Source organism: Hydractinia symbiolongicarpus, chromosome 5 (genome assembly GCF_029227915.1).
Source record: "Hydractinia symbiolongicarpus strain clone_291-10 chromosome 5, HSymV2.1, whole genome shotgun sequence".
Classification (NCBI taxonomy): Eukaryota; Metazoa; Cnidaria; class Hydrozoa; order Anthoathecata; family Hydractiniidae; genus Hydractinia; species Hydractinia symbiolongicarpus.
This window is the reverse complement of record NC_079879.1, coordinates 6,411,637-6,426,295: the sequence shown is the minus strand read 5'-3', so window position 1 is coordinate 6,426,295 and position 14,659 is coordinate 6,411,637. Positions and strand designations below refer to the sequence as shown.

Sequence of the window (14,659 nt, the reverse complement as noted above, 5' to 3'; positions counted from 1 at the left end):
AAGCAGACATCTCCACAAAGTACACACTTTATTTGCTTCATTAGGTAAAATACCAAGATAAGTTATTTCTAACTACGTACACGTACAATGCAGAATAAAAAATCGCGTCATTCGATAAAATACCAAGATAAGTTATTTCTAACTACGTACACGTACAATGAAGAATAAGAAATCGCGTCATTCGGTAAAATACCAAGATAAGTTATTTATTTTTTGATACAATCATATTTCTCATCATATCGAAACTGTTACCGTCAGGTTGGAGAGATAACTCTGTTTCGTCGTCTAGCTTCACAAGCAGGTAACCGAACTCATCCAATCCCATCACAGTAGCGCGTTCGTTGTTACGACTTTCAAGAGTAACTTCGGCGTTGCTAAAAAAAAACAAGTGCATGCGTTAAAATAAAAAAATACGCGCATTTTTCAAAAATCTTGAAATTCTTATACAAAGTTAGTTTTTCGTGTTGACAGTTAAAACCAAAGGTCTCCAACGCAGGTATTTCAAGAAAGAACGAAAGTTTTAAGCTGCAGTTAATGATTCTTAATAAGCCCGACAGCGGAAAATCATCTTTATTATGCGAAAACAATTATTACCAGTTAATTGCGAAAAAAGATCCAAAAAATTAAAAAACTAACTTTACCATTGGGACCTACATCGAACCTTTCTAAAAGTACTTGCAAAACTTTAAACAACGTTTTCTCCAGCAAGTAAATGCTAAACCTCACATGTGCATTATCAGGATGCTTATTACAACGGTGGTTAGTCGTAATACTGATATGGGGGCATTTTCCGAAAGCATCGATTCGTAAAACCTTATCAACGCAAAAAAACTTTTTTTTAAATCAAGGAAGCTAATTTTCGCGCAAAATAAAATCAAAAATTTTTTTTCGTTTTTTCCATGCAACAAATTTGACTCACCTGGTTCAAAAATAAAAAAATTAAAGGTTCTGAAGTTAACGTTTGGTGATGTTTTAACATTATCCATTCACAAAAGGGTACCCAAAATGAAAAAATGTCGAAAGTTTCTCTACTTAAACTAATTAGGTCTGGAAGGGTGGTGCCTGTGTAGTATAAATGTAAATAAACTTAGAATTACAACTTGTCTTTGCTCAAAATTTGAGAACATTTACCTGTGTAACCAGTATTGATAATACTCTTTCTTAAACGCATTCATTCCCTCCTCCTGAAACAAATTTATTAATCTTTCCATCGCATTTAAAGTTCCAGCTAGTGCATCTTCAACGCATAATTCGCTTAATGCCTTCCCGTTCGCGGTGTTGTGTTCGTTTATCAAACTATTCAGACATTCTGTTGGCACAGCATTACTGACATTCGCACCTAAACCTATGACAACATGAAACTGACCGTTGAACAATGAAGAATTGACAATAACACCTCCTATTTTAACGTTTTTCTTGATATAAATATCATTAGGCCATTTAATGTTCAAATCGAGTTCTGCGTATCCCAGTCGTTCTTTGATTGACTTTACAAACGCAACAACAGCGATGTGTTGCACATATGGCAATTTTTGACCTAAATTAGTTTTAAGCGGAATATCAACCTGAACTGAAAACATCATACAGCCAGCCGGCGACAACCACTGGTTTCCAGACCTCCCTTTTCCATTAGTTTGCTGTCTAGCGTATACGACTAAGCCAGGAGTTTTTATTTTGGTAACGTTAAGATTTGTAAACAAATTTTGGGTGGAGTCAATAACATCAGCATAAATCAGATTCTGGCCAATCGTTTTTGTGCGCAATGTATTTTGATACAGTCTCCAGTTAAAACTGCAATTTGATTTGTTTTTTGTCACTACATATAGTTCACTCTCTTTAATATTTTCAGTAGCTATCCCATTCGAGTTTTCCACGAAGTGCAACTGTATCTTCTTCTCTGATAATGTAAGACAATTTTTCTGAGCTGTAACCTGAAATAGTTCTTCCACCTGGAAGAAAATTTAAACCGAGATGACAAAGGAACACCCCTGCAAATACAAAATACAAATAGTATTTTTAGCATTTTAAGCACCTCTACGTACCCTCGAGCGTGGATTTGACGTGAATAAATAAGCGACACATCGAGCAACGCCGTTTTCGTCGGTGACTTGACTGGTGTGTATATTGAGTTCGTTCAACAAAGATGAAAGTTGAACTTTTGGAATAGCTGTTAATTTTTCGTGTGCGACAGCTGCAACAATTTCGGAGTTTTTGGTTATGAATCGCGTAATGTTTAATGCGGGATCTGAAAAATGAGATTTAATTAAAAATATTTGTAAAACACAAATATAACACTTCAACAGTAAAAAATTACAATGTGTTTATATCCATATTTTTGTTGGCTGACAATATAACAATATAGTATAATCATTTCAAACTATTCATTGCATCAATGCAAGTATTGGAGAGAAAGATTTTGTCAAGTGCGGTTAAAAGGACATACATTTTGTACAATTGTATATGGATTTAAACAAGATATTCTTTTTTTGTATACAACAGGTTTTTTAGTAGAAAACTGATATGTCTTTTGACTACTATCTCTGGTTGTTATTGATTTTCAACTTAAAGTGAATTTTTGTTATTCTCGCCCTAAAAATACACACCTACAAAAAATATCAGAATGGAAAATAAATGCCAGTCGAAAAATTAATGTGAAATTTACCCGTTGCAGCGAAGTTGTTAAAAATATATCACAAGTATTATTTCCAGCTTGAAGATTTTGTTAGCACGATCTACTTTTGGTCAACATGCAAAATCCTGCTATTATTCTAGAGATTAGGTGCCCTAAAACATGTTAGCAAAGGTCACAATTTGTACCCCTGGCTCTAAAGTTTGACCCCTTAGTTGCTGGACTAAGGGTGTAGTGTACCAAACCGAAAAAAATGTACTATAGTTTTTAAATATAGAGTGGAAAGTGTCCATATTTTTTTGTGTACCCATGTCATGAAATAAGAAATTTATCTGTATTTACATACATGCTTTTCTATCAAGAATCATTTTGTGTTCAGAATTTTTTTCGAAAATTTATAAAGCCTGACCCCTTTTTAGTCTCTTTTGCCTGACAAATTCATCCAATATTTCTTTCTATCATTAGCAGTAAAAGTTCTTTAAAACAAACAAATTTATTTGACCAATACCCTTGGAAAAAATGAAAAACTAAAATACAGAAGAAAATCATTGTTGATTTGTCAATAAAAATAATAAATGCATTATCTCAAAGGGTGTAGCAAATTTCTCGATTTTCTTTTCTAAATAGTTACTACCAGACTCGTTACATTAAATTTCAACAGGACACACACAAAGAAAAATTATGTCAGTTCAGGTATAAAATATGTATATCATGACTTGTATGATTATTAGTTTCTGGTTTAGATACAAAATAGTCCGTAAATGCACATTAAAAGAAATATATAATTAATGTAATTCTTCTAAATGCATGGGCCTTTCAACTTTTAAAAATTAATGCAAAAATTCATAAACAAGATGCACATGTGATGGTCATCTACTGAGAATTACATACCAGGATTAGCCTTGGTGAGTTCCAATTCGTCAAAAAATGAAATCAACCGTCTTGCATCATCTTCCACAACATTATGGAATAAAATTCTACTATCAGAAGTATTTACATACTTTTGCAAAACTAACCGTTGTGCTGATGTCATTCTGCAGTCAGCAGAAAGCAATAGTGAGCAAGTGTCCATCCAAGGTTGCCTGCACAAATTTTCTTTTGAGATTTGATAGATGGTGTAGGTATTTGGCTGAAGGACCGCCTTTAATGTTTTCTGTATTGATATAAAATCTTTCTCACAATTTGTCTGCACAAGAATGTTTGGTGGCTTCATTGCACTGGTTGCCAAATATCTAGCAGTAGAAATAGTAGATTTAAAATTTTTACAGAGCTGCTGTAACAATACCTCAAAAATATATTAACACCACTCGTTGACCTACATAACAGGAATAAATAGTAATCTTCGCTAGCGAGTCATCTTTTTTGCCTAGAAATAAACGCTGCAGAATCTCCAAAAAGGGCTAGCTTAGTGCAGTTATATTCACATTTCCATGTAATAGGTGTTTAAACCATTCACAGGCCACACTATTATGAAACAAGGTAAGCATGCTTTTCTTGTGGTTAAACCTGCATAACCTAAGACTCAATTATTTAAGGATGTCTGTAATTTGGGCTAACTGAAAACATGAGGTGTTTGAGTAGCTATTTAGATACTTGATGCATACATATTGTGAAGATACATTACAGATTCAATTTAACTGCAATGCAACAGCTCTTATAGGTCGTTTAACATACTGAATTTTGTGCAGCACCACCAAATTTAATTTCACATACTAATTAAGGGACAAAATGATCCATGCCACTTTGCTGTTTTTAACACCACTGATCAGGTGTGGGAAGTTGGTCACTTTATAAATATATGGGCAATAGTGTAGGGTGTGATTCCTATAAAATGGTTTTAAAATGCATAATATAACTAATTTTTTTCAGCTATAAAGGTTTGACTGTACATGACGTGCTGTACTACTTATTCAGTGAAATTCCTATGACAGCTATAGTCTTATTTTCATGTTAATTGGCTATTGTAAAGTCAATTTTATAAGGAGAATATATAATAAGAACGTTGCATGACGAAAGCCTTGTTTTCAGTTTATTTACATTTGAAAGTTATCACTAATAAAAAAAGGCCCAATGTAAATCTGAGAGTACAGCTTTCACCTACACAATAAGCAAATGGTGTAATTTGAGGTATCATCAAGCTAACATTATTTTTTAAAAAAAATGGAAGTCAATGGCAAAGAAGATCTGGTCTGTAGAAAAAAACTACTGCCCAAAGTCTACCCAAGGTTTTTAATTAACTTTTTCTTTTCTACCTTCAAATCTTTGTTCATATACATATACATCAGTAAAACTTTCCAATAAGCTACATTTTAAAGTGTATTTGTTTTTAAGTTTCTTTAAGATTTCTACTGTGGAGGTGGGAATAAACGGTTCATGGTGAGTACAGAAAACATGTGACAAGTCAACGAGATAAGTTTCTTAGACTTGGAGCAAGTTTTAAGCCCAAGGCATATGCTAACTGGTACAAAATTAACAATTTTTGATATAAATAAGTCGTGCTTCCAATACTAGTGTTGCCACACATAACTTCGATGACAATGTGGTACGAAGTCATAATAAATATTAAAGGGGCATATTTGTTTATTTTTTTGTGCTCAGTTAAAATAATAATAAAAAACTGTGGCCATAACATTAACATTTTACTCCTTATATTGGATGACTTGGGAAGTCATCTGAAGGTTATAGATGTGTGTATGGAGGCTATGGATTTGGGAGCAGAAATAAGAAAGGGGAGAGATTGCTTGAGTTTGGAATGGCAACAGACATGGTGGTTTGCAACACATCATTCAGTAAGAGACAGAATAGGCTGATAACATATGAGTCAGGTGGTTGTAAGACACAGATAGATTACTTCCTGGTTAGAAAGTCAGACAAGAAAGTGGTGAAGGACGTGAAAGTTATATCGGGGGAAGAGTGTGTTTCCCAGCATAGGTTGCTGGTTTGTGATATTATCTTGAAGAGTGTTAAAGAAGCCAAGGGAAAGTAGAGGCCCTATCAAAAAGTCTGGAAGCTGAAGGAAGAGATTGAAGCAAGACAATTTAGTGCAAAAGTTCACCAGTTAGCCCACAATGGTCAATGCGATAGCGACAATGTTGAAAGTACTTGGACGTGGACGAAAGGACCAGCTACACATAGACAGACCTGGTGGTGAAATAATGAGGTTGACCAGTGTATAAAGGAAAAGAGGAAACTTTGGAAAGAATGGAAGTCAGGTGGTAGTAAAAATATTTACTTAGAAGCTAAGCGTCGCGCTCGTACAGCAGTGTATAAGGCAAAATCAGAAGCAGAGAGAAACAGGTTTGCAGATGTGTTAAGAAGGGAAGACCAGCTCAATGAGGTATTCAAGATAGCAAAGCAAATGAAGAAGACTAATCAAGGTGTTGTAGGTGAGAAGTGTATACGTAATGATGAAGGTGTTTTGGCTAGCACAGAAGAGGAGAAAAGGGTAGCTTGGAAGAATCATTATCAGAGGTTGCTTAACACTGAGTTTGATTGGGACGAGGATAATTTGTCGAATGATGATATTGTAGAAGGGCCAGCTATGCAGATCAAGACAGAATGGGTAGTGGAGGCTATTAGGAAATTGAAGATTGGCAAGGCTGCAGGAGTATCAGGTATTGTTGCAGAGATGGTAAAAGCATCTGGATATATTGGAGTTGAGCTTATTACAAGTCTTGCTAATCAGATTATAAAGGATGGTGCTATTCCGAGGTGAGGAGAGAGCAAAGGTGAGATTATAGAGAATGAAGTATTTCCAGCTTTAATGATGTACAACAAAGGCTCGTTAGAGATAGTTGAGACCTTCTGTTACTTAGGTGATATGTTGGGCAGTGAAGGGCGTGTTGGAAGAAGTGCTACTTGCAGGATAGGTTCTGCTTGGAAAAGGTTCAGAGAGTGACTTCCTTTGTTGACTAGCAGAGTGCTGTCAATTGAGGCAAAAGGTAAGTTGTATGAGGCCTGTGTAAGAAGTGTTATGTTGTACGGTAGTGAGACATGGGCAGTGAAGCAGGAAGATCTTGACCGTTTAGAAAGGAATGACATGAGAATGGTTAGGTGGATGTGTAACGCCAGTCTGAGAGACAGAAAGAGTTCAGATGAGCTAAGAAGCAGGCTAAGTCTCCGTAGAATTAAAGATGTTATCCAGATAAGAAGATTGAATTGGCTGGTGCACTTGGAAAGAATGGAGGAGGATAATTGGGTAAGAAAGTGTAGAGACTTGATAGTTCCTGGGGCAAAGCCCAAAGGCAGACCGAGAAAGACTTGGCAGGAGGTTATAAGGACAGACTTTATACAGAGGAAGTTGAGTTTAGATCTAACACAGTCTAGATGAGATTGGAAGAGGGTCATTAATATACGCCGTCCAACCCATGCTAGCGAGAGGGTGCTGATAAGCCGCATACGCCGTAAAAAGTGCGGGCGTTTTCAGGCGATTTCGGTGTTTTGAAAAAAATATAAGGATTTGCCCGAAAAAACCCGCATAGGCCCGAACAATGCCCGAAAAAGAAAAAAAAACAGACTCTAATGTGATTCAAAAAAACTATAAAAATTAAAAAGAACTGTTTTTGATGGTTTTTGATGAAGTTTACTTTATAAATAACTTACTATATTAACCCCTTTCTCTTCAAGCGCCTTCTTCCTAAATATCGTCCGCATGGTTTGTTACAAGGAATTGCATTTCTGGAATGTTCCGGGCGATTTCAGGAAAGTGCGGGCGATTTCGGGGGGCAAACGCCAATTTTATTCGAAAAGTCGCCCGAACTCGCCCGTATATATGCGGGCGTTTGCGGCTTATCGGCACCCTCTTATGCTAGCATGGAAAACGGACGTTAAGCCGAGAATGATGATGATATTATATATAAAGTAGGCCGCAGGAGTCAGTCAGTATTTTATCATATTTAATAAATATGGAAGTAAACTAGTAAAGAACAAGAAATGTCCGGTAACTGCAATGACACTTACTATTGATGATTGACTACACAAAAAACATCAATTTGACGATTCTACCATGAAAGAAACGTGAACTTGAAAACCCTCCCATCAACAACAAACATCAACAAAGTGATGTTTCTCGTGTGGCAACTAGCTACATACAGAAGTAGGCTTGGCATGTCAAGGAAAAATCATTGTTAATTTTATGTTAGCCTAATTTATGGGTTAGCAAAGCTAGCGAAGTTAAGCCAGCAATCCCCCTCTTAATTTGTTAAATAGCCTAAATAGCCTAAGGAAGGGTAACCTAATTTGCGGTTTTCCTTTGACGCCTGACTGGGTAGCTATTCTTTTCACAGATAAATACGAAAATTTACGGATATTTAGCTAGATACCTGTGAATAACAGGCTTTCGAAATGTTTGGTATACTGCCGTCTCCAGCTTTCAACTCTTCCAGAAGTGAAAGTAATGTCACGTGCACACCAGGTATGTTTTTAGATCGTGTAATAAAATCACGAATGTATAGGACGCCGTTTGATTGCTGTACGAGTCTATTACCCAGTCTACTAGTATATTTTGGACGCGTTAACTTTTTGTATACTTCTTGCTTCCTTTGTACCGTTTTTCTTATACGCAGGTTTATATTTATCGTTTTAGCCTTGAGTACAGATATATCGAACATTTTCTTCGTACGCCTAACGCGAAATATTTACATGTCGGCGGATATCAGAGAGATTGAAAAAATTGAGTTTTTTTAACCAATAAATCTTATTGAATAATGTTTAGGATTATAAGTATGGATGTGTTTAAAACACTAGGAAATTCAAATTATATCAAACTACCACATGTACAGCACAGGCAACAAAAGCCGTGATAAACATTAAAAACAACGGCGTCGTCCAAATAAAAAGCCTGACAAGCCCTAGGAACGAGGTTGTTGGAAGTATACGACTCACATCTTTTCCTAAAATAACTAGCAGAACAGAAGAAGACTGTAATATCACCGACACTTTCTAACCAGATTTAGATGCATTCATAACATTCAACAGGTACAAAGTATATGATGGAAAGTTCAAACAGAAAAAAATTATAATTGAACATAAAGCAACCACGTCCCCAGGGTCTTGTGGCCCCTGAACTGTTATTACTTTATTATCAACTTCATCACAAGACAAAATGCCTTGGGAACGAGTTTGAACATAAAGCTGACAAATATATAAGAAAAGCTAAACATATACAAAAGTGAAATAAATATAAATTTCTGGTACCTTTATATTTATGCTTGCCAAATATATTGGTTAGATGATGATATTGCTGTTGAATAAATTTTGACATAGATTTTTAAACAATCTAACAATTTAACATCATAGTAAACGGACGGGCAGAACTGGTTTGAAGTTTAATGGTTCTGGTGTTATTGTAATTTTGTTGATTTTAAGACCTAATATACCAATCATCAATTTTAGATTACCTTGGAAAGGGGATATTCTTGGGTGCCTATTTACTTTTCTGATCATCTCTTGTAGAACCTGAATATCTTAAAAGGTAAAAGCAACGTGGATGTTGCACAAATTTGCGATATGTAAACAATGAATAACTTGATTTTAAAGAAAGATGAAAATGGATCCTGCTGATCATTGCCGGAAAAATATTTCGTCAAAGATACACCACTTCAGTGAATCTATTTAAAGTGTTGCGCGTAGGGCAGCTCAAATCAGGGGCGAAGTATAGCCAAAGTTTGCTTTTCATTTTCATCTAGATTTGTTATAAACTACCGGTAACTAGAACCTTTAAAGGACCGAAGAAAATAGTTCGAGTTGACGAATGATTGAGGTAAATGAAGCTCCCGTTAAGTCGAATTTATTCAAAATGAGATTGTAGTTCGAGTTAAAGCGATTGATATAAAGCAACAGTGTTGAAAACAATCTTAAACGTCCTCCACCATTTTTTTGTTTGTGCTGGATGTTGGAACCATAACGTCCTGTTTAATTGCCTTGTTAATATCTGCTATGTGTTTTTTATATATTTTTCCCGAAAAGTTAATTGTTATGCAGTTGTAGAAGCGAGGTTTTATCTTCTAGCGTTGAAGATGCATGTCAGTCGAAAGGTTCGTTGTAGCGGATAAAATATTCTTTTGACTTTTATAGGTTAAGACTTAATGCATTGATCCAACAGTATCACTGTTACCCGTAAGCTTAGGGGGGAGAAAAGACCACTTGTGGATATCCTCTTTTCTGTTAATTTTAAAGCGCTTTTAAAGCACTAATAGCTAATCAGCAGCCTTTCTCTTGCCATATGAAGTTTTCTGTGGTGTCGATCACTGTTTCCGTCCTTTTGGCTTTTTACAAGCTCGTGAGCTTGTATTAAAACGCAAATGTGTCCCACAAGAATGGAAATTTTTGCCTCTCTGAGCACCGAAACGGGAGTAGTCGTGTGTTCGAATCTCATCTTGGTAATTATTTTTAATTTTTTTTTTGCTGTTATATAAGATAAGTGTTCAAAATCATTTTTTAACTAACTGGTAAAGTAAAAGTGTCTCCATCAAAGTTTACAAAGGTGAATGTAAGCAGACTTAAGGTCTCACAAATGCCTGGAAAGTAGTCTGCAAAATTTCCACAACATTACGTAAGAGAGAAACGAAGACAACCATCAACTTTCTGCATTCCTCTTCTGGGCTTCAAATTCGAGGAGTTTTCCGTTCAAAAAGATATCACAAATCAATTTTGAAAAAATAACTGCATAGTGCGTAACAACTATTATAGCCTATCTGAATAGCATAATATGTCGTTTCTAACTTCGTAACAGAAATCACAATCTGATTGACAGCTTTTTGTAAACTTTATTCGCGAGGTTGTTTACGTATATCATACGTCTTGTTTTTGACTACATAAGAAGTCATTTCCATAATGAAAGTTTTTATAATAAAAGATAATAAAAATGTGCGATGATACTGTTTTTTTAAAAAAACTTATCTCCATGTTTAACTGTTAACTTTTTAAGGAAGATTTAAAAAGCACTAAATAATAATATTTAGAAATTGTTGTGTACTGGGGTTATAGATATTCCTAATAAAACACCATTGGGAAACAAGTAGTAGGAAGGGATGAATTTAAGTACATTTTCGCTGCTTTGACACCTTTACCCCCTCAAACCCCCGCTTCCACCACCTCCACCCGCACCCCAGCCCCTACCCTCCCAAAATCGGTAAATCCGACAGCATTCGAAAATAAATCCGAAAACAAATCCGATTCCGATAAAATACTACGCGTGCGCAATAGCGACTAACGGGAATAATGCTGACATCAACAAAATCTCGAGCTCGCGCAATCGAGTAGGGGAAACTCCATAGAGTTGTGACTGCTAATTGAGCTCGGGACATAATAATAAACATGAGTCGATATCATGAGAATCCCTTCAAGACTCAAGAAATGTGTACTCGGATGGTTGAAGAGGCACTCATGTTATTGCAGTGCGTTCCAGACCATTGTCCCGGACGATTTCAAGACACAGGAAATGTGTACCCGGGCGGTTGAAGAAAATCCCAGAGCGCTTAAGGATGTTCCAGACCATTTCAAGACCCAAGAAATGTGTACCAGGGCGCTTCCAGAGTACCCATGGCTTCTCAAGTATATTCCGGATCATTTCAAGACGTCGGAAATGTGCACTGATGCTGTTGAACTGATGCCCTCGCTGCTCAAGCATGTTCCTAACCATTTCAAGACCAAGGAAATTTGTACCGAGGCGTTTCAGAGGGATCCCACGGTGCTCAAGCATGTCCCGGAGCATTTCAGATCCGAGGATATGGCCCACCTGGGAGCCCTCGTGGGGATTTAGTATAAGGTATGGAGAACACTGACTATCTTACAACCCCGTGTTGTAAGATAAATGGAACAATGCGATGAGTGTGAACGCGTGCTCGATGGGTACGACAGATGCTCCTGTGGACGGAGGTTCTTCATAAAAGGTAAGATGCTATGCTGGTACTGTTACCAAGAGCACATTACGTATAATGGCGGAAGCTGTCCCTGTACCAAACCCTAGTTGAACTCCCTTATCACAAAATAAAAGGATGTTCAAATTCGGTTAGAAGAATGTTAACTCAAGAGACTTTTACGCCAAAGCGACTCCGCTAAATATCGAAGATGTAAACGTTGAAAATATCGTGCTAAGCGATCCTATTTCAGCAAACAAGGAGAAAGATGGACGCTTCATCATTGGCTATAATAATGACAACAAGCTATCCCCTCTATTGATCAAGACACCTACAAAGCGCTATTCCAATGGTGCCTCGCGTTACGATGAGGGCTGCTCTCTTACCATGTCATTCGACATCTATAACCACCCCGAGTGGTTAGAGAAGTATGAGAGTATCCTGACCAAGGTAGAGTCCTTGGAGGGTCATTGCTTCACCACCCCACCTGTGAAAAAAGGGAAATACATCACCACCAAGGTGAAGGAGTGGGATGGCAAAATCAAAACCGACTTCCATTCCAAAAAAGTACCACTGAAACAAAGCTGCGAGTGCAAGGCCATCATCAAGCTATACGGCATCTACAGGCAAGGTTCAAATTACTACATGCAAACCTACTTGGAGGAGTGTAAGTATAAGGTTCTCGAGTTTTATGGCTCCCGCTACCTTAGCGATTTCGACGACGATGACGAATCCTTCGTCGTACTAGACTAGATGTGAGAGGTTTTGGTATGTTGCTGATCCAGCATACCAAAACAAACATGAACGTTAATGAACTGAAAACGGAAGCGAAAGCACTAAAGGTTCGTAACTACTCAACTATGAATAAGGCCGACCTACTCAAAGCGATCTGCTAATACCAAGTATAAGGACGCTTCGACACAGACAGACGGCCCTTATTGCGAACCTTGTTGTGCTATCGCTTGGCAGAAAAATCTCGAGCAATACTCGAGAAGGCTCTCCAAAAAGCAGCGACGTGTTGCATATGATGGTGACCACATCATCGACTATGATACTGGAGAAGTACTCTAAATCGTCTAGTATGTAATCAACACACTAGACCTTATGAATACGCTGGTGGCTCCTCTAAGTATCGCTGACATACTGCGCAGATCTCTATTAAAGCACATCCTTCGCCTCCTGTCTGCCCTGTGCTACCAGCTGCATACGTTCCTGCTCATTAATACTGTCCACGATCTTCTTGACACGCTGTCTGATCTGCCCCTTCAGCACCATATACTTTTGTTTTTCCTGCATAATTAAGCTGAACTCGTGGTCGCTAATCACACCATTCTCTACAGCTTTCGATATCAAGTCAACGATAGAGCTCAACTTGGTCTCTGCTAGTAGTCTGATACTTTCATGCTACTTACTCTTATCTCCCAGTCTCTTTCCGGCGTTCCGCAGACCCGCCTGGCCTAACCCTACGGCGATAGTGATCCCACCCATAGCCACAACTAGTGGTACGCCGATTCCCGAGAGTATACTACCAATACCAACGCCTGAAGTTATCACACTTACCGCTAGTAACCCTTGGACGCAGAACCTAACCCAGGTACCATGCATCTTAAACTTCTTAGCGAGCTTGTCACGCTCTTTAATCTCGGCTCGCAAGTATTGTTCGACTTCTTCAATTTTCCCTAGTCTGTAGACTCGTGAACTATCCTTCTCCATACCCTCCGGGGGTGCACTCGGTAAGCTCGGATAAAGCTTAGCAATGTCAGTCATTTATTATTCTATAAGGAAGTGCATGGTTATGCCCACGAACGAAACGTTCTTATCGTAGTGATGCTCATCCGTCAACATGAACTCGAGACGATCGGTGGAGCCTTTCAAGGGAAGGTATACAGGAGTGTCAAAACTCCACGTAAGCATGTCTCCCCATACGTTTAGCTTTTTGGTAGGAAACATGGCCAGTATCTTGGATTTTTTTCCGTTAAGCAGGCAATCATCTTCATCCAGCTGGGAGCAAACAAGTCTCAGCCGCTGGTAGACGTTAGTCTTGTAGAAGCTATCATAATTGCCCTTAGTATAATATTTTTTACTGGGATCGAAGGGCAAGCCCAAGAGTTCATGCAAATGTCGACCAAACATCACCGTGTACCCGTCGCTGACGCAGAGCCTGCGGAGTCCGTTACTCAACACGAAGATCTCGATCTTGCCCTCTGCCTGCTTGTTGACGATGGTTGCTAAATCCTCTATCTTGTACAAACCGTTCATGATCTCGATTCGAGTAACCCTCTGATCAGGTCCTACCCTGCGGATAGCAAAACCACCGTTTGCGTATAGGTTCAGCCACGTAGGTCGAATGCTAATGGATTTCAGAGCTATCATCGTGTCCTGGCCTAGGTGGTCCTTAAATATCGTAGGGTTATCGATATCTGTTATATACAGCTGCTTCATGTTTTTTAAAAGAAACGATGAGCATTTACTCGTATAACCCCAAAGCAAAGTATGCCCCTACTCATAGGCGCTATCTCGAGAGACTCAAGGGTGATGATCTCGCAACGCAGAACATCGTGATTGATGCGAAGGGGTCCTAATTCATGGTGAAATTCCTCAACAATTTTGTCGACTACGAGTTCCACTCTGGTGCGGTGTTGAATACCTGGCAAAGCCACCCTTTCAGCCTCTGGTCAACTCAACTCAATTTCTCTACCTACTGCGCAACTTCAGCTTGTGGTATCTCTATGCAGCATCTAACCACATCCTCGCATCTTGTTCGCTCCGTTTACCGTTTTCACGTGTACTTCCAGATTCGTAAAATTCTTCAAGATCTCGAAATTTCTCTATCAGGATCCGAATGGTTCCGACGTCTCAACAACCCTTTCAACATGCAAAAATTCCAGCAATTAGCACGTGATTGTGGGGTAAGCGACAGCGAGAGCAAGTGGAGGAACGAGACTCTCTTCAGTAGCTGGCAAGCTATTCGTAAAGACAGCGGGTCTAGTTATTTCGATGAAGATTCATGGAGTCGATGGATTCTCGAAGCCTCTCAAGGTCTCACTCGTATTGGTATAGAGAAACTTTTCCAAAGCGTAAGATTTTACGCTTACCTCATACTTCAGAGCCAAGCCAATGCGAGGTCCAACATCATCGGTAATCAAGGCAGTTCGATCGATGCGCAGCGCCT

The 14,659-nt window shown here is 38.3% G+C and overlaps 1 protein-coding gene across 1 annotated transcript; it reads right to left on the bottom strand.

The window, feature by feature from the left end:
- Positions 1–11: 11 nt before the first annotated feature.
- LOC130644438 (biotin--protein ligase-like) lies at positions 12–8,109 on the bottom strand. The gene is made up of 5 exons (XM_057450051.1): positions 7,951–8,109; positions 3,521–3,861; positions 2,043–2,245; positions 1,132–1,949; positions 12–374 (listed from the first exon to the last, which is right to left on the bottom strand). The coding sequence occupies exons 2-5, from the start codon at positions 3,840–3,842 to the stop codon at positions 203–205; spliced, it is 1,515 nt and encodes a 504-aa protein (XP_057306034.1). The 5' UTR covers positions 3,843–3,861; positions 7,951–8,109; the 3' UTR covers positions 12–202.
- Between the last annotated feature and the right edge of the window lie 6,550 nt (positions 8,110–14,659).